We start from the raw sequence: 21861 nt of genomic DNA, 5'->3' as shown, positions 1-21861 counted from the left end.
AATATTGTACTACCACGGACACAAGTAGGCAATGTCAGTGATTTCATTCAATAAAGCTATATAAGGAAGAAAATAAAAACATCAGAAGTGCAGTATTAAATTTAAAATCTACCTACAACCTGCACACGTAATAAATGGAATTACCATTTTGCTAAAATCCAGAAAGAAATAGCCTAATAAAGCAAAACAAACTTAGCTGCTGACAGTCACTGTGTATAGGGGTATTCCAAGAGGTAAATTTTCAAAGCCATGCACAGGGAGTTACATTCATAAATTCCATTAACAAGAATGTGTTCCTCAGGTCTCAGTGATATTAACTTTTAAGTGATGCCATAACTATTATAAGAACTTTGCATTTATGACAGCATTCATCTGCACACTATCTCCTAAACAGAGCTTGTATATAAGTTGTATTATTCTTTCATTTGCATTTAGAAAATATATATTCCATTTTTATGGACATCTGCTCACAGTTTTCTCAAACTGCGTGTTGGTATACAATTTTTAATGCAACTGCTAGGTTTAAATAATTGGTATTGCTGGATATAATCGTTAACTTGCTTATACTGTAGAAAGCAACTTAGTATTTCTGCATAGCAGATGCAATACACAGTATTACATGGAACTAAATTATTACAAACAGTGCCAGCAGTTTTCTATACACAGTACTTACGATAATTATAAAAAATCATCTTCATTACTGCAAGCTAGCATTTTTTTAACAGTTTAATTTGGATATGTTACAAGATACATTCAAGTCACATGGATACAATTACTGCAAACCCAAGAAGCTATAAAATATTACTAAACAAATCCCTTTGACCCTGTTAATGTCTGTTTCTTATTAATCTAAGGCTACATTGTCTGTAGCGTGAATTTTTATGGAATATGAAAAAAAAAAGGAAATCCCTTAACAGTTGTTATTGATTCCACCATTTACTCACTCAAAGATAAGTGCCATTTACAAAGCAGAACAGATGCAGATGCTGACAGAAATGTAAACAATTGTTGCATGGCTTACTGCCAGATTCTAAGCCAATACATTAAATTCCAAGTGAAGCACATTTCCCCTATAGATTGCACTTATTGCCACTTCATTTCCTATGTGCTCTGTCTCTCTATTGCTGTGCCTGGCACTAAGCTATTTTCAGTTCTTTGGTGACCCCTGAGGCCTAGTCCTACCTCACATAGCCATTAGAGAAGGGAATTGCATGTGTCTGACATGGTCTGAAACCAATTATTCGATATTTTCTTCAGAATGATGCCCAACTCTGTTGGGAATGAGCAATCATGAAATAATTTACCTCCTGATTTAATTTTTTTCTGCACAAATTAGTTGTAGCCTCAGCTAGCTATACACAGCTGCTTGTATCTCTGTCTTATCAAGATTCTACTTGAAATGGTGAAAAAGGAAAGGAGAGAGTAGAGTTGAATAGAATAGATTGGGGAATCCTGCTTTAAAAAGGCATCGACAAGTTTATCAGATATACTGATCACATGTGTTCTCTGCTGATTGAAACTGACAGACCTAGAAAGAACTATTAGTGATGTAAACTGTTATCTGAGCCGTTAAGGGTTTTTAAACACCTGTCTTGCTTTGCAGCTCCCTGTTAGCTGCAGTGAGACCCAGGAGTTCCAGGATAAACTGGTAAAGCCGCCTTCACAAAGATACTACCCATTGGCATTTTTTGTCCCTTTAAAAAATAAAAGGTCACAGATCTAAAAATGGTAAACATTTTCTTATTAGATACCTCCATTACCACATGACATTCATAAATGCTCATACCATATATCCATACTGTGCATGTGGCAAAAAAAATGCAGTGAAGTAAGGGAACTCAACTGATGTATAAACATGATAAGCATGCATAAATTTGCATAGATTTAATTCAGTGTGTCTGTCACAGAGATGTCACTGCCAGCTATTAAACAACGTCAGTGAAAACTACACTAATGTTTTGAAAGAGATTCACTACACATGCAACTGATTAAAATTAAAATTAATTTAAGGGTTCTTTTTTATATTATTGATTAAAATTTATTAACACCTGCTCCATAATGTCTTCCCAGTAAAATGAGATCAGTTTTGACCTCATAGTGAAGGTTGATTCCATGTCAGGTTGCTAGATGTTTGCCACCAAATGCTGAAGTCCTTTGTGAACATTGCATGGGTAGGTCTGCCAAAATGAAATCTTTCATTGTAAATCGTGTTTACTGACCAATTGATGAAAGAAAGAATAGACCAGTGCTGGAAACACAGGATGGAAAACAAGAACATTGAATTGCACTCTGACTTCAAATTTATATTGTTATCTTAAACAAATGATCTCACAAATCTGACTCCTTGACAGCATATAGCTCCTTTACAACCCTGAGGAACAGACTACAGAGACTTCCTGAAGCACTCTGAGGATTAAGTGCCTTGTAATCATGTTCAAGAAAATTACTTCATACACAGATACCTATCTCAGTTTGCTCTGAAACCAGAGACTCAACCTCCTACTAATTCTCAAAAGCATGCATAGCCTCTAATAAATTACAAGACATTCCTATCATACACTTAAATTCCGGGTAGACAGTGACACTTTAAACAATTCAAACATAAACAAATTATTTCATTTCTGAATTAGAACTAATTAACTGACTGGTCCACTTAAGGAATTAAGCATGTGACATTCAATAATTTTTTTGATAATTATCAAAATACTGAAATAGCAGACATTTTTTAAACATTCCTTCAACTAAAATTACTTTAAAACTTGTAGATAGACAATAGTTGCAGTTGTTTCTAGCAGTTAAGAGTGGGTTTTTAGGTGCTATTCTATATTCAGAAGAAATTAATAATTTCTTCTGAAGTAGTAACTACTACCAAAAAGTCCTTTTCGAAAACTGCAAGAACTATCCTATGACAAAATTATGCTCTTAGTATTATTTCTCAGAGATCTGAAACAATATTTGGGCCTTGCCAATGACATAAACTGATTCCACATGCATTTTTTGATTTTTCTTGCCTACACTGTGGGCTGAGAGAGTTATCACATTCTCTGAAGTCTTCACACTCACATACAGAAAACACCAAAGTAGAATGTTTTAAGAGAGCATAAAAACTAAGAAAGCCTGCTGAAAATAACTGAAAATAGCACCTACATTGAAACAGGAGTCCTTGAAGAACTTTAAAAGTTGATCTTCCTCAGTCTTTGCTGAAAGAGAAATTAAGGACTGCCAGGTCTGTCAAACCTTCTCATGAATTCTAACTTTGACAGGACTTGCATGTGTTTCTCTGCAAACCATTTTATTACACTTGGCTGATAAAAGGCAGTTCTAATGTGTATTTGAAAACACAGTAATCAACATATTTATTTTAATCTGGCTTACATTTCTTTAATGTCTGCAAATGTAAAAATTTCTGCTAGCTGAATTTCAATTTTCAACACTCACAGAAGTTAGGTCTCTCACAGATTGGTTCATTACATTGGAACTACTCTACTCAAATTAGATTGCTAGGAGCCTTCAATCAATCAGTAATTTCTATCATGTGTTGATCATTCCTTTCTGTAGGAAGGAATATGCATGACATTAGATACTCCTACTAGTATTTCCTTTAAAAATAGATTTAAGTGCCGGTGTCACTTCTGCTTCTCTTACTCCAAGATATAACACAGCCAGGTCTAATTTGTTCAAATAATATAAAAAATACAGCTGGAGGCAATACTCTTATTTTTGCTTCCTGCGCCTTTGTATTTCAAAACCCTAGTTGCAAAGTCACCACAAAGTTCTCATTTTTCCAAGGAACATAAACATAAAAAATAAGTCTAGGCAGACAGCAAAGAGGGCAGACACTACAATTTAAAAACTTCTAGAGAAATGTTTCAAAATTCCTAATTTGTAAACAAATATTTTGTAGAAAGACTAATATACAAAAGCAGGATTAATCACATTTGTCAGTAAAGACACACATTCCCACTCAGTGAGCTGAGATTACACAATTAAAACACTTCTTTACACATGAGCTGATAGCATGGTGCATAACAGAACACGTAATTTCTGTGTTATAGAACTTCCTGGAATTTCCCAGCACATGAACAGAAAGTCAGTACAGCGCCCCTTGTGCTAGAGGACAAAGATCTGGTTCTTAGCCAGAGGATGATCAGTGTGTGAATCTACTCTAGGTAAAGTAAACTCTTCTGGAAAATCTGAGACCAGTAACTGATCTAATTTCAGACAGTCCACAATATTTATGGGCACTATGTGCTAGATTTCTAATTAAGAATTTGGACAGGGTTTTAACCATCCTTATTCTCTCCAGGTTAGATGGACTGGAATAAACCCATTGCCTTGCTCTGTTCAGTAAATGTAGTAAAAAGTACTATAAAATGAGTGAAAGCTCTGTTTTTCAAAAACTCAGTAGATACAGTGGCCCCTTAATTGAAGAGAGAGGGGTTTTTTAAAATTGTAAGACTAAGCCTCAGTGAAAAGGACATTAATATCCTAATTTAGCATGTTAGAACCATCTTGTGGGCATGACACTCCCCCCTAATTTAATCACCTATATTATTTTTCAAAACAAACTATTGTGACTAAAATAATTTTGACTTTACACGGTACAATTTTATAACAGAAGGGGTTCTCCATCTTAGCAAAAATCAGTCAAGACCATCTCATTGACTTGAGAGTAATGATGGTAGATACACACATTGAAAAGACTCCTGCAACAACTTTCTTTGAATCAGTTGTGCAGGAGCATATTTTAAAGACATTTTTAAAGTGTCCTCTAATCTTCCATAGTCCTACAAAGTCTTCTTCATGCAGGCCCATATTCTGAAGTAAAAGAGAGACTTCCATCATAATTGTCCCTCAGATTTTGTCACTTTTTATTACTAAAGAGAAAACTACAGTATATAAATGTCAAATTGACTTCTAAACATTCACAATATATCAGACTATAGAGTAAATCAGTCTTCATCTTTTACACTTGGGAGGAGAACGAAATTATTAGAGAGCACTGTGAGTTAAATGTTCTGTTCATTCTGAGGAAGAAAATGCAGGTATGCTGTGAAAACACAAAGGAAGGCAAGTAGCTGGTACTTGCTAATTGTGAAAACATTTTGAAAAAAAAATTACCAAGAATGAAACCATGTACCTTTCAGGACAATGGGAAATAGCTTCAAATTGAAAGAGGGTAGCTTTACATTAGATATTAGGATGAAATTCTTGATTGCGAAGGTGATGAGGCGCTGCAACAGGTTGCCCAGAGCAGCTGGGTATACCCCATCCCTGCAAGTGTTCAAGGTCAGGTTGGATGGGACTTTGAGCAACCTGGTCTAGTGGAAGGTGTTCCTGCTCACGACAGGGGAGCTGGAAGTAGATGATTATTCAGGTCGCCTCCAACCTCACAATTCTGTGAATATATGTGCAGAGCAGCTCAAGAGGTCAGCAGTTGCAATGGTGACTTGCACAAAGGCACCATTCTTTCTGTACCTTGTTTTATATAGGTCCTTAAAGCCCTGTTCCTACAGAAGTAATGTTGCCAGGCCCTCTGCAATGGGACAGAGAGGTCAGAAATAAAAGACAGAAAGATATGCCAGGCAGGCGGCAATATAATGGATGCACATAAAGAAACTGCTGGTCATGCACAAACAGAAGCAAAACAACCATGTCCACAGGAGGGGATGAACAGGTTGTTGCGGGTCTCTTGAAGTAAGGAAAAACAAGAAGAGAGACATGCAAGGAAGCAAACAGGATCAAGTTACAGTTTTTATTGTAACTCTCTTATTTTTCTCTTTATAATGTCTAGAAGTCACTAGAGTAGTCATGTGGGTCTTCAAATACCCTGAAGTTAAAATTTATGAAAAAAAAAGCCAACTTCAAATTACTTCTGTAATTAAGATCTCAAACTTTGCAATCCTAAACATGTGGCCTTAGGGATGCATTAGACATTTAACTGAAAGCTAGCTTGTGCAAGTCCAAAGATTTGGACAACAGAATGAATTTGATCTGCAGAAGCAGGATGCCATACTGGATATTATCATCTGTAATCCATATGGATTAGTTTGTATTATGTGCCTTCTCAAAACGTAAGAAAGATGCAACAGGACTTTCAGGACTGGAGTAGCAAGTCAAGTGACTAAAACACTTTCCCCTTTTACCCTCATACTTGTTAAAAAACAGACAGTGGACTATGGGCAAGAAAACATGGTGGAAAACCAACTGTAACCACAGCACAAATACTGTATATTATCTGCAATAAATTCTCATCTTTACAGAAATACCAAAACAGTTACAAAGATATAAATATTAATTGCATTAATCCAAGTTTGGAACTCTTCAATTTCCAGATATAAATGGAAGATGAATTACATTAAAGTTATTGAGCTGAAATTATTCCTAGATGTGAACAGCTGGTGTATTTTTAATTATGCAGTTGTTAAACCAGCAAGTATTAATACTATTTTAGGTATATTTTTGATAGAAATGACAAAAATCATAGAAGACTGTTTTAGGCCATAATGGTGGCTATTGAGATCGTAAACGAAGTGAATGCAAATTATACAGAAGGATAAAAACAAATCTGAAACTAAAGCTCTTAATTTCAAAAAGAGGAAATTATGAACGAGGGGGAATAAACCCATATGCACATAAAAATAGTAGAGAAATCAAATTTAAGTTAAATGTGCAAAGCCCAAAACTTGTATCTCAAGTTTGCTCTTCAGCAAACTGCTGGGAATATGTAAGCATAAGTGAGCTCAAAAGAGGTTTTTCATACCAAGTACTTTAATTTAACATTCCAAAGTTGTCTTTACTTCAACAAGTTACTCCAGAGCCTGTTTCTCTTCTTGTTCTCATCTCCACTGCACAAATGCAGCTCCTGTACATGGTAGTGAGTCCTTCTGTACAAGATTAGCTATACGCCATATTCATTTTAGGTGTTTCACAAACACAATATATTCTGTAGGAACTCATGAACATTTAAAGATAATAGATTTAAAATATAATAATTTAAATCACAGTTTGCATTTGAATATATCTTTATAATAGAATGGACATGGGTTACATTCTGGAGAAAGAAAAGATAAAGGAAGCCTGCTGGACATTTAACCAAAAGGCTATATACTGGGATAAAAGTCTAATACATTAATATTAATATTATAGTATATCTCTGAAGGTATTTTAATTATTTTCTACCTAAAAATGTACTTAGTTAAATCTGTATCACTTTAGTTTACCTCCACTTTGTGATAATATTTTTCTTAAAAATTACAAACTACTGATTTTTAGGAACACAATATCTATTGCCTCAGATTTTAAAAATGAAGTTCAGTTATGATTTTAAATGTTTAAGGGCCTCTGGAAAGTTTGTGATCTTTAAAAATATTAAGCCAATCAATTTGAATATGTCAGAAAAAATAAAACTTAAAGCTCTGATCTGTTTCATTTTAACCACAGGAAATTAGAAAAAATAGCTAAATAGTCTACATAAATATTTATACTCTGTTTATATATAAAAACTATATAAATAAAGCCAAAGAAACCTTCCACTAATACATCAACTGTTCATAATTTCATGGGGTTTAAGTTTCTCTGGCAGATGTCTTATTATCTGTAAGAGTAGCTGTTTCCTCATCTAACAGATGAGAAATTAATAAAAGTTAGTCACGCCTGATTAAACCAGCTTAATATTTTTGTAAACAAAAGAACACAAAAAAGGTTCAAGAGGTAAAACTACAATACACAGACTTACCACCTTGGAAATTGAAGCAAAAAATCACAAAAAAATCTCAGCTGAAAACCAGCTGAGATTCTTTCCATGCTAAGTATTGTCAACAGATATTTTTGTATACTTTTAAATACCACAACATTACATGAACTTTAGAAAGGTGCAAATGACTAATACGATAGAAAGTCTGAAACAACAAAATCCCATTAATAACAAAAAAAATTGAGGGAGTGGGTTGGGAAACATTATTCTAGCAAGCTGGAAACACTACGTTCTGAGAGTACACAGAGCAATTATAATTAATGTTATATAAAAACCTTGTACAGGAACAGCCCAAATACTATTGGCTGAATTCTGCACTGTTAAAGGTAATAAGAGGCACAAATGTAACAGGTAAGAGGATCAAGCTGTAACATAAAACCACCTGCTTCCACTAGAGCTGGCAACCCAAGATGCTGAGTTCCAAAATTTGCCTCTTTTCACATGCCATTTTGACAGCTTCTCTGTCAAGCCACACACTTCCTAGGTACTGATAAATGGAAATAATCTCTTTATAGTACTTCACAAATAATTGCTCTAGCACAGAATGAAAAGAAAAATGTTAATTCTTTACTGCACAAATAGATTATTATATATGGAATATTTTAAAGATAACTCTGTTAACGCTTGTTATGGACTACCTCTATTTTCCCAAAAGAAATAGGTGGTCTATAAAAAGTTTTCCAAGGTTTTGGCACTGCTTCATCATTTTCTGTTATTTTTTTCCCTAAACTATATAGTAGGATCAATTACAGAAGTTCTTATGAAAAAAACCCACAACAAATATAAAATAAAAACCACATTATCCTGAGGATGGACTAAGCAAACACAAACTCTTCTATCACCTCTGGGATAACAGTCCCAACTGAATGCCCTAGATTAAATTATTCTGGTATTCTGAAATGTGTTGGTTTGAGGGCTCCCAAAGGGCAGAGGCAATATACATCAAAAAATAAGACACACATTTGTCTTTCAGCTAAGAAAAAAACCTTCTCTTTCTGTCCTTCCCTCTATATTTATGCATGAGGTTCTTTTAATACTTGGCAAACTGGGTATCATTGTCAAGGTAATCTATTAGAGCTGTCTTTTAACCTAGCCTATGTTAGGTTGGGAAAAATAAATTTCTACTCCAATTTGTGGGAGGGCAACAAAGAGCCAGAATTTAAGAGTTCCAAGCAGGAAAAGTCACTTGACATTAAGAACTTGTCCACCATTACAAATCTCTTAAAATATTTCCCAAATAGTTATTTCACTGTAAACTGCCTTATGAACATTTTAATTCTAAAGGAAAAAAATGCCTTTATATAACTTAGTGTGGTACAAATGTAGTATATTCATATATTTATAGGAGAGAAATCTCTTTCCAAAAAAGATTCTTCACATATGAGCTCATATATAAATAAGTTACACAGTAATAACTGTTTTAGTTATGATATAAGGATACCTTTAGCTTGAATTGATGAATAATACAAAATAGGCTATGACACATCCGGAAAATGAAAAAAACCTGAAATCACACTCAAAACTTCACAACTCTGACCACATACTTTGTTTTAGCCTGATTTCTGATTTCACTACTGGTGCCTTATGGCTTCCCTGGCTGAAGTGTGTATGAGCAGTTTTCTGCAGAAAACTAGTAAGAATAGTAGAAAACCAGTAGGCAAATCAATACCTACTTCCCATACTAATTTCTTGAAGTAAAATAACATGAAGACATGACTATGACAGCCCCTGTGAAGAAAGTAATGCTGAGAATTAAATTACATTAATGAACAGCAATTCTAAACACATTTTATGGGTGTTAAGGAGACAGCTGCTGCATCTGAAATCTGACATTTAATGAATTTTCAATAAAAATTAAAATCTGATCTAATATTTATGAAATAGTGAAATTATATTTTAATTAATTGCAGAAAATGTTTTAAAGTTTTAAAGCAAGCAGGCAAGTCCTAAAATTTACTGTTTGTTTTCACCTTCCTCTGTGTTTTTGATCATGCAAAAGAAATGTGCACTGGAAATCTGTAGTGATAGATGTACTGGCACAAAAACATGCAAAGTCATATCCTGTGGCAAAAAAAATGTAGGCTGAGGAAGTATTCTATGAATAGATTGAATGACTGTTTTCTTCCATCTTATAATACAGAGTTAAAGTATGATTTTTTCAGAGAGACATGGTTGTGAGCACTATAAACTCCACGTTTTAGATGTAAAATGGAGATAACTGAACATCCCCATCTTCATGAGCTGTTTTGAGACTGAAAGAAAAATGAAGTTACAAACTTCTGTTCACTCCAGGCAATTTTTTTTGTCAGTGAATCCTTTCACTGACTCACATCTCACCACGTAATTCAAAAACACATTTCTTGTTATTTCATATCTCAACAGTACTCTGACACTACTTCTTCTCATTGTTTCCCACCAACACTGAACTTCTCATCCTTTCTATTCACCTGCATGCCTTCTTCCTTGTCTTTCACACGTTCCAGTATTCCTCCATATTTCAGTTCCTGTTGAAAATAATCTTTGCATTTCTTCCACTGGAATTTTTAGTTGACTAACACATATGCTGACTTTAAAACTCAGAAGTATGTGATTTTCTTCTGTGTAGACCTGACAAATCATCATCTCACTAATCCTTTCTTTATGCTGCAGAATTCAAGATGTTCTGTTTCTGTATTTTTCACATGATTCTGAACTTTTAATATTTTTTGTCTTCAGATCACTTCATGGAAAGCTATGCTTTAAACAAACAGCTCCTGCACAGAGGTGTGCTCCAAACACTGCATTGAAAAAACAATTACACACAATTGTGCAATTATGTTATGGAAGTTTTGATTCTGTATTATTTTTTTTACAAAGCATTGGTTATTCCCTTTGGAAGTTAGCATGTCAGACTTAAAAACTGCAAAAGGAAAATACAGAAAACACTACATCAACAAAAGATTCTTTTTCCTCTTGACATTTCTCAGAACAAGAAAAAATGACCAGGCAGTATTAACTTGAACCTACTGTATTTTCACAAGAGTAGAAAATGTAAATGGGTTTCCTGTTTGTTTCTTAGTTTCAGAATTAGAATCTGTATAGCAATCTTTTGGGTCAGCTCTGATGCGTGAATCACTATCTATTTTATGGACACATTACTGTACTCTCTTTCCTATAATCTCCTTTAAATGTCTGACAATTTAAAAAAAAAAGTGGGAGTAGAAGACTCAACAGTTTGTGTTTATATAAATCTGGATTAAATATTTCTTATTCTAGTACATATTTCAGTAGCTGGAATAAAACAGGCTGAAAAAAATTACTATGACATGACAGTGTTATCCAATGGATTATAATAGGATTTTGTTTAATTACATGAGTTTCTCTTACTTTTGCACCACAATTCTGACACAGTCTAGAGTTCAACTGCAGAAATGTGTTTTAAACATAAAGCTGTAATTACTAATTTCAGGTCTCTCTCTTCACAGAAAATAATCGAGTATATATTAAAAAAAATAGCATCATTAAAATAACACCTAACTACAAAGAACATAAAATAAGACTACTAACCCACAGCGTGAACTCTTCCTCCATGCTTCTTTGAAATCTTGTTTGCTTTAACTACGTGTAGAGCATTTTCTTTGAACTGCAGTTCACAAAGTCTTTCAAGAAGAACTGTCATTTCTTCAGTGATGGTATCCAGGTAAGTTTCATTAATAAACTTTAATGATGAAGATGGACCAATTGTCCCACTTAGTATATACAAATCCTCTTTTATCATTGTGCACAATCTGGGTATGGAACTTTGGTAACCATGAACGACCTTATCAAAATTTGTTTCACCACAACTAGACAAAATACAGTTTTGTAGAAGATCACTAACCAGTTTATTCTGCATATTTTGATACCTCATTAAGACTTCTGATTTGGGATAAAGAAACAAAAGCTGCTGTACACACTGAGTTTTAAACTCCATTTGTTGTTGAGAAGCATTAGTGTTTGTTTCTTCTTGACTTTGCAGTCTATTTACTAAAAATTGTCGAAGATGCAATCTCACATCGTCCCAAAGAGATTTCACATCCACAGCTGAATCATCCTGAACGGTATGAAGCGAAGATGTTAACTCAAAAGATGTCCCACTTGCAGTACAGGGAAATGAGACACCACACTGACTAGACAGATCCAGAAGGAAGTGAAGTACCATTTCTTCTTGATTCTTCTCATTCTTCAACAAGCTTTGCTAACAAAGGTAAATCAGACAGTACTTTAGAAATTTTTGGTAATTACAGTTCATTAAATGAACAGCCTCATATTAGACTAAAACCTGTTTCCTATACTAATTATCTTAACAGCAAGTAAGATATGTCAGCAACAGAAATCATAAAATCTGTGGAAAACAGGATTTATACATGAATTAAGTTTCTGTCTACCTCTGCCAATAACTCACACTCATCTTCTCATCTTTCTTATATCCCCACCCTCTTTTCTCAATCAATTCTAGACCACAGTTCAAAGGAAACCCTTGGCAGCCTTTTTGTTGTCACAGCATCTTCTAAAGAAAGAGGTATGAAAAAATCACTTAAGATTCACACAGATAATGACTGGTTTTTCTCATAAAACCAAGCAAGGAATTTATAAAATGGTCACCTTCTATGGCTCAGCAGGCAATCATCAAAAAGATCATTCTAAGGATAAAAAAGTCATCCCAGGAGTCGCTTAAAGACGTAAAATTGAAAACTTGTCAAGAATTAAAGAGTCTTAGATGACACAGGACAGAGGAATAAGAAGCTGCGTAACCCATCAAACCAAGATGCAGACTGATATATTAGTGACCTCCATGTACATCTGTGCTGTATGGGTTGGAGAAGGCAGTCGGTTAACAAAGCAAGTGAAATCACATGGCTGCCGCTCCTTCTTCATTCAAGTCTGAAGAGCTCTCTCTCAGTCCAGGGCAAGGATCTCTGACCTTAGAGCTGCTTCAGCTTCAAGAGGTCATGCAGCAAATGGCAGCTCCTCTTGTCACAGCTCAATACTATCGTCACAAGAAAACTGAGTGGAACTGGTGGTATTCTTGATTTTCTTAGTTTCAGTAGGAAAGCCTTAAGTGGATGAGAATCTAGAAGCCCTCTCACTTGCTCCTTCATCTCCCATTGATTCTCCCTAACAGAGAAAAGCATTGTGGCAAACCACCTCAGGGGGGTTCATTCCAGTCTGTCCTTTATGTGTTATAGTTCCACCTCAGCCAGCAACCAAGCCCCAGGCAGCCACTTGCTCACTCTTGCACCAGCAGGACTGAGGAGAGAACTGGAAGGGTAAAAGCCACAAAACTCATCGGTTGAGAGACAGACAGATTAAAAGTAAAGCAAAAGCCATGCACACAAGCAAAGCAAAACAAGGAATTAATTCACTGCTTACAATAGCAGGCAGGTGTTCAGCCATCTCCAGGACACCATCACTCATCATTAGGTCATCACTTCAGACATGCCTGTTTTCTTTCTTCCCCATACTTTATATATGGAGCCTGATGCCACATGGTCTGGAATATCTCTTTGGTCAGTTTGGGTCACCTGTCCTGGCTATGTCTCCTCCCACCCTCGCATGCACCCCCAACTTCCTCACCAGTGTCACAGTATGAACAGCAGAAAGGCTCTGTGTAAGCCCTGCTTGGCAATAATAGAAAAACCTCTCTATTGTGATGTGTATTCAGCACAAATCCAAAACATAGCCCTGTACTAAACACTAGAAATCAGCAGAGTCTGCAAGTCACACTCCATCCTATAAAGCAAGGCTGGTAAAGAAACCTTTGCTACCTTCCACCTTCAGCATTGCTGATTTATTTAACTTACAATATTTGAAGAAAATATTAGTTTTATTTCTGATCCCATTTTGAAGGGCAGGTAAATTATTCAAGTTTGAGTGTAGTATTGCATAAACATAACCATTTTGGAATGCCAAATACTAAATCTTTCCCCTGTAGCAAGATTTTATCCATAGATAAGTATGCTTTAGAGTGAAAAAAATTTTTAAATTCAGAACCCCTATTTTTTGTTCTTGATGTTTCAAACCTGTTACATACCTTAGAGGGTTTAACCTTCTTGTTGCCCTCTACTCTGATCAGAGTTTCTTGAAAAAAACCCTCACTTTCACTACAGTACCTAATTCTGAATAACAAACTGGGAACTTGATTGCGTCTTATAAAGAAAGTCTTAAAAATAACAGACTACCTATTTTTCTTCTATTTTAGATCTTTATTTCAAAATAATTCTTATTAATTCTTCATACTTAACAAGCAGGAAAGATGTGGAAGACAGAATAATAAAGGAAATTATCAGTTGAATATCATCCTACAAAAGCATGTGCATGTAACAGAAATATGTGCAACTTGTTCAAATCTTAAATCATATATATCAAAATGCATAATACTGATCCCATTTTCTTTTATTATCTGCTAAACTATTCTATAAAGTTTAGCGGCCCCAAAGAAAAATGTGTTTCAAAGTGTAAACTGAAACCCTGATTACTAACCACTGTGTTGAAAAGTTGTCTCTTGGCAAGTAGACTTCTGCACTCTAAATGTTGGGGTTTTTTATGAATCATGCTCAAATACTACATTCTGAAATGTACAAAGAAAAAGAAGCTATCAAAACATTGCATGCACCTGATGCCTTCAATGGTGAATCCAAACGGTCTTCCAAGCAAGTCCCTACTGCTGCTTTTTAAGGCAAAGCAGAAATATTTTTATATATCCAAGGACTGTTTCAATCCCTTTGTAATTTAAACTACAGCATTAAAAATAGGAGCTTGCAGATGCTATTTTAGATGTAGTGATACTCAGAAAGAGTACCTGAAGTGAACTTTGAAGCTCTAGAAAGTGTTATCAAGTGTCTTCACACATTGCCTATATTGATATACGTTTTTAATTTAAAAATTAACCTATAAAAACATTGTAAAAGATTATGCCAGCACTATTCAAGAGAAAAAGATCCAAATTAGTATCCAAACGTTTTGGAGAAGCATAAAAAGTTCCCTTTTGAGCACAGAAAGTTAGTCATAACAATAGCATACAGAAAACCAGTTGCAGTTTACCAACCAGATTACAGCGTAATATGCACAACTACCTACCATATCAATAAACAAGTACAGTAAGATGAAGACTTGATTAAAAAAAGAATCTGCCATTATTTTATCAGGAAGAGAATTTAATGACAATGTGTTAGTGCATATATTCAGCTTTTAAATATTGAGTTACAAGACAGTACACAGAATGACAACATTTCACATAATTAACATTTTTGGGCTTTATGAAGAAATTCTCGGTATTTTCATAAAAATTTACAAACATATGATAATAACAATAAACCTAAATATAGCACCCCAGGCAAAGCCCAAAAAGAACTTTGTACTGCTTTTCAATTGTCCCAGCAGCTTTACACAAAATTCTTAACAAAATAAATACACATAATAAATTATAACAATGAATAAGGATGTTGTCCTGAAGTAGAAAGAAGGTTCCTGTTACTGAATATTTATTATATATACTTAATTAAAAGCATGCAAGAAGAAATTATCTAATTAGTTCAATGGATAGAGATATATATTTAAGAAAGGTCCCTTTATAATAATCTCATTAATCCTGAATATTATTGAAAATAGTTGACTGCAGATGAAAGTAACTTCTTACAGACAGACTGTAGTACAGTCAGCACTATAGATACAGACAGTACAGATACATTTTTCATCTGTAATTCCATCTACACAGCAGGCTGGATTATCTAAGAAGCCATAAGCGTGGAAATAGTGATGTGAAAGTTACTGAGCTCCAAAACTGTTTTCATGATAAACTGCAGAACTGAGACTTCCAGGCTTCTCACTTTGCTGTCTGTTTAGCAGCCTGCCACAGAGCCATTCTCAAGGCTTAACTGGATACTACAGCTCACAGCAAGACTGTCATGCAGTTAGTAAGCTCCCGGGAAGCTGGAGAGCTGGAAAGCACATTTTATATAAGATGGGGACATTTTTGTGTTTTCCAAACAAATGCCGCCACCTGGTGTTCAGGCATATGGCTTGAATAGACCTTGAAGAAGGAAGCAAGCAGGGAATGGACCCAAGTAAGTCATCAGTGCCATGCCACATTCTGAGGGAATACAGGAAGGATCTAAGTGGACAAAGAGGAATAAAAAAAGACTCCTGAAAGCAAGAACTTCACAGTCAGCTTCTTCTGGGATTCTCCAATTTCATCTAGATCAAGTATGGCATGTGGCTGCCTCTGACATCCTTGAATGGGATGATTTTTAACAGCAACATTCATACTTATCAACTTTGTCAGAAGAGAACAAAATCACTCTTCACCACATGAACATTAAAGACCTGCCATCTCTAAAAAGTAACTTCCTCATTTGATACAGATCAATATCCAGTGGAATCAACGGTGACTGAAAGAGCAACAAGAGTCCTATGAGTCAAAACAACGATTGATTTTATCAAGCTTGTGCTCTTGCCAGAGAAAGCACTTCCCTTCTCTAAATTCCCCTTCTGGACATTCCCCTTCTCTTGCATTAGAGTTAATCTTAGCCTAAAGTTGTTCATGGTCTAAACCATGACATGGAAGTGACAAAGAATAATCACTGGATACTGTTTATGTGTTTGGATTTCATATATATGTATCATATCAAATGCACACATCTAGTTTATATATAAACTTGAAGACCATAATTTACTGAGGGATCAGCCTTCACTTATCTTGCCAATTCAATTTTCCAGACTTCTATTTCCACATGTATATCCAAATGCAAGCTTTCAATAAAAATTTTGGATAAAAATACTCTCTAATACTCTTTAATTTCACTGAAGTGAAACTTGATTTCTGGTTGCATCTCCTTGTATAACTTGGTAGAACAAAGAATGTAGCTCCCACATTTCTCACTGGGAAACATAGAATCATTTGGATTGGAAGTGACTTTTTAAAAGTTTGTTTAGTACAATCCTCCTACAATGAACAGGGACATCTTCAACCAGATAAGGCTGCTCAGAGTTCAGTAGTACTTGGCCTTGAACATTTACAGGGATGGGGCATCTATGGCACCTACCTCTTTGGCCACACAGCAGGTAGGAAGTTTATGCTTAAATAATGCATAAAGGACAATAACATACATTAGATGACTTAAATTCATACTGATAAAAGTGAAGAACATGCAGTAACACTAACAGCCTCCATGTAGACAGCAACTTCCAATGTTTTTTTTACCAACATGCGTTTTATAAAACAATCCAAGCAGTGCTGAACATATGGTAGCATCTGTGAAAAGATTTTGTTCCAAGTTTGTCTATTTAAGGCATGATCAAAAGGAAATATAACACCCTGCTGCAGGCATGGATTTATGAACTATCCTCACAACAGTAAAGGCTGAAATGAGAAAACGAATTGAACTCATCCACCCACCTCCTCCCACCTCCAATCATATAATCAACTTTCCAACAATAAAATTTTTAATAAACAATTTTTACCAGGGTCTTAAGGAACTCCAGCAGCTCTCCATGGTCCGTAGAAGAAGGTCTGAGAGAACTAAAATTGCAGTTATTTAGCCACTGAATGCAGTCAGTTGTGCTTTGTAGTACTTCATCAGTACATATTTCATTTACATCCGATTGCAGGTCCTTAAGACACTTTTCTATGCTAAGAAAAAAAAATCACAGGATTTTTCTACATTATTTGCAGACAAAAGCATTTTATACATGCCATATTTTAAAAAGAAAAACTACTTAAATTTAAGATAACTCTGGTCCTTCTTATTCACAGATTAAGCTACCCTCACAAAATAAGCCCTGAATTTGCAGAATTAACAATTAACATTTAAGTACTGTTGAGCTAGAGCTAAAAAAACTTTCCTTCAGGCCAGACGGTATCATCCTCAGCCAGAGTATGTACGGCTTCACTTTCAAACAATCTTATTCATTTTAATAAAGTAGTTCATGAACAAGACATTAGCCAACCTAATATCTGGTCCTTGGTGCTTAATTAGCTAAAGCAGAGACTATAAACTGAATCAATTACTGCATTCAAAGGTGAATGTGTAATTTTGCTCCTTTAAAAATCAGCAGTTGTTTTATAAAACATAAGATATATTAATAACTTCTTAAAGATCCACTGACATCACAGAAAAAGTTGAAAATAATTTCAGAGCCAGTTGTGCTGAGAAAGCAGATCTTTTCTTTCTTGTTTTGTCATTAGAATATTTGAAAGAAAACAGACTTTGTTTTCAAGGAGCTGATCTACTCCTTAACATTCATGTAGAACCATAACTCTTTTTATGAAACTAAATGCGTCAGTTACATTTTTACAGTGATTTCATTTGCAAAGATTACAAGAACAATTGAACATCCAGAATTATTTTATTTCTACTTGAGTGGACACTTAAGTGAAAACAAAACAAAACAAAAAAATCCAAAACAATCTAACTCTATTTATTTTCCTGCAAAAACACCTTTTTGGTATTTCATTTCTACATTTTTTTTCAAAAGCAATGCTTAATATTTCATACAGTTTCAGTTAGAAAAATAGAATTTAGATCCTGGCAAAACTGGGTTTAATAGCCCAGCCATGAATTCCAATCCTAAACTTGACAAAAGATTGGCAAGTATCTTTTTAGTTAGGGAAACCTGTTCTCAGGACTATGAAACTAAATGCCTTCATACACCTTGGCTCCTGGGACACTATCAAAGGCTCTTATTGTGGTGTGCTGATGTATCTCAAACATACCTAAATACATTACAGCATTGTGCATTATAAAATACACTACTATTGTTAAATCTCTGCCAATCTACTACTATTATGAGTGAAGTTTTACACTTTGACATATGAATCTGTGACCAAGCTAATAAACTACAAGCTTTGAATAAACTACAGCCTTCTCAAGACCAGACATGTTGGTAATTGGTCCTAATACTAATAAGGGGATTAAATGGATAGATTTCAGTGCCACTCCCCTGCTCCTTACCTCCCACACAAGTATAAATCATGATAACTATGTTCATTTTAATTAATCCTTTTATCCTCCCAAAATAAACATTTAATTAGGACTAAAGCTGTTTTTGATTGAATAAACATATTTTCATCCTGTTTATTTACAGCATACAGAATACTGTAGGTAAACAGAGTTTCAAAACCACTGCTGCATCTTGCTAAGAATTTTGTCAACACTCAGTAATACAAGAACATGGTTAATTATAGTTACTTACTCCTTTACATGAATTACATTAATTAAATATTTAGGAATTTGGTTACCTTAAAAAAAATAATAGTCTATTATCTGAGTTTAGAAAGGAAGCATTTCAAGTTAAAAAAAATTATTCTGTTAAATATTATTAAAATTATTCTCACCACCTAGGTTGGTATCAAAAACTTTATAATTTCATACCAGTGTAGGTAGAATGAGTCTTTGATTTCCTGGTTTAGAAAAGAAATTTCCTAAAGTTTCAGAAACTGCAAACAAAAATGTAATTTTGATGTGAAAAATATGCTTAATGTATTTCATTAATTTTCTTAAAAGTACAATTTTTAAGCCATATAAAGGGCTAGATTCCTTTTTTCCCAGTAATATTTTTTCATTAGGTGCAAATGTACTTTGTTCAAGTTCAGAGTAGCAAATTCTCTCCTTCTCTGAACATACTGAGACACTAATCCAGATGATGTCAACTGACATGATATTCATATTATGGACCTGCAAATTTAATGACCCTCAATAAATTTTTTGAGTCCACAGATGACTCAACCGTTTTTTTGGAACCTGTGGAACTCTTCAGACACAAACAGAAAAAAACCAGTCACCAAGCTACTGAGGAAGGAGTGGAATGTAAAAGCTCAAATTAAAAATATAACCTTTCTCTGTAGCAAAGAAACCTGATAGTTATGCTTGTACTTTTTTTTTTTAATTGACTAGTTTTTCAAGAAACAAATCTTTAGTCTGACACAGGTAGTACCCTGAGCCTTTGTGGGCACATATTTTTTGTGGATAGTACTCCTAGCATACCATTATAAAAGTGAAAATGATGTGACTGAAATAGCTTCTCCTCCTTACAGGGGACAATGCCTGCTGTTCTTTAACAAACCAAAGCCAAGTTGTGTTATATTATCTGTGTCCACATTGGAGTGCTTTTCCAGAGAAACATTTGGTAAGTACTCACACTGCAGAGAGACAATCTAAATGTAAGAGCTCTTAGGTGCTCTTATTTATTAAGTTAATGATAATTTTTACAAATAACCTAATCATCTGGAGAGAATGCTTTTTAAGTGGCTTCATAAACAGACAAACAGTTTAAAAAGTACTGTAATGGAACTGATAGTGTAAGCACTATCATACTATCATACAATGTCACACGACATTATTTTGAAACTTATGGTATCAGAATAAGGGTTGCCCCCTCCATATATCATCTTCCATTGCCTAAGATTACTGTGAGTAAGTTGAAGTATGATCTTCTAACTCCTTTCAATTTCTAACAAGCACATTTCAATTTATTTCATCTAGCATGGGGAGCAGCCATAAAATGACAGTGACATTGGTTAAATTAAACTGCTAAGCTATAAAGGGAAATTATCTTTTAACCTCATGTTCCTTGTTCTTAAGATCCTCACATTCATGGAAACACAGCTTTAGAATCAGTTTACATATCTTTTATTCAGAACAGACTGCTTTAAAATAACTAAGATCATTGTTTTCACTGCCGTTGAAGAATCAAGCAGTGTTAGAAAACTACTGTTATTACTCATTAAAAACCTTGACTGCTAGAGGTATAGGACATTCATACAAAAAAAATGTCTCATCATTTGGAAGTCTGTGTATCAGAGGACCTGCTGTGAGCAGTAAAAAAATTTGCAGAAAGACTTTTAGCAATGTAATTCACACAGACATTTTCATTGTTAAACTTTCTCTTGATCTTGAACCCAAAGAGGTAAACCAAAGACACAGCACCTGGTTCAAGGACTTCGAAAACTATTGCATATCTCTAATTTAGCTCCTTACAAAACATATCCACTCTTAACTGTAAAGTGACTGTATCATTGAAACCAGAAAAAATAGAATGGTGATGGCTTTGCTACACTTTAGCAAGAAAAAAGTACTCAACAGCCTAACCATATATGAACAGTCAGTTCTAACTGAACCACTACCTGCCCACATTTGATTGCCATTCTTGTTTTAAAGGCTCAAGATATTTCTGTCACAAGATGTAAGCTTTGTCTTGGTAAGTTATTTCAGAAGACAGGCAGTGAAACATGAGTTTTTCAACTCCATTGACTAAAACATGACAGTGACAAATAAGGGTTCAAAACCCATCATCTCATATATGCTCATATGAAATGAAATGGGATACTTTACAGGGCAGTCAAAAATCTGATTATAGCTTCTGTAGATGTAGATGACAGCTAATTAACCACCTAAGGTACTGACACAGTGATAATCACTGAATATTTGAATAAAGAAATCATGTGTCAATAAAACAGCCAATTTCTGAGCAACTATGCTGCCCAGCTAGCAAGCTGCTGTGGAACAACTAACCCAGACTCAGTGATTATGCACAAAGACAACACAGTCTGCACAGGAAAAAAAATACATTCCTTTCTCAGTTTGTTTACTTATTCCTAGCAATTGGTCCAGTAAAGTGATTAGACTAGACAACTACTATTCTGACAAATAATAATATCTTTAATAGCTGTAATATCTTTATAGGCATCAAATTTTCAGGCAAACACTAAAGTAATACATTTGTACAACAAGCCAGCTACATTCACCCAAAAGAGCCAAATTACTTTTGAAAGCTGTGATAAATATTAGGTCCAAGTAAAACTGATAAAATCATAACGTTTTTTCCTCTACAATTAGCCCTCATTTTGAAATCCTCCCAAATACTCAATCATTCTTGGGATTTTGGTTGAAAAAGCCAAAATTTTGATAAATCTCTTGACTAATAGGAATATGAGGCATAACTGCTTCCTGAAAATTCCTGAGCAGAACAAGCAAAGATTTTCTTCAAAATAAGATAGAAAGATGACTCCTGCAGCACATCTCAGTTTAAAAACATATAAGCCCTTTTACACGTCAGTTCTGATACAGGAAAATGGAATGAGATAGCTT

At 34.6% G+C, this 21861-nt stretch overlaps 1 protein-coding gene across 4 annotated transcripts in view; it reads right to left on the bottom strand.

Annotated features, from left to right (window-relative positions):
* Positions 1 to 21861, bottom strand: part of KIAA0825 (KIAA0825 ortholog) — a 238460-nt gene that overhangs the window by 173491 nt on the left and 43108 nt on the right. For all 4 annotated transcript variants that reach the window (XM_030968121.1, XM_030968120.1, XM_030968119.1 and 1 more), the window contains 2 exons: positions 17237 to 17405; positions 11303 to 11972 (listed from right to left, as the gene is read on the bottom strand). In XM_030968121.1, coding sequence (XP_030823981.1) covers positions 11303 to 11972; positions 17237 to 17405 — 839 coding nt within the window. The remainder of the gene's footprint in view (positions 1 to 11302; positions 11973 to 17236; positions 17406 to 21861) is intronic.

The sequence above is a fragment of the Camarhynchus parvulus genome, chromosome Z (genome assembly GCF_901933205.1).
Source record: "Camarhynchus parvulus chromosome Z, STF_HiC, whole genome shotgun sequence".
Lineage (NCBI taxonomy): Eukaryota > Metazoa > Chordata > Aves > Passeriformes > Thraupidae > Camarhynchus > Camarhynchus parvulus.
This window is presented reverse-complemented; position numbering and strand designations above follow the sequence as displayed.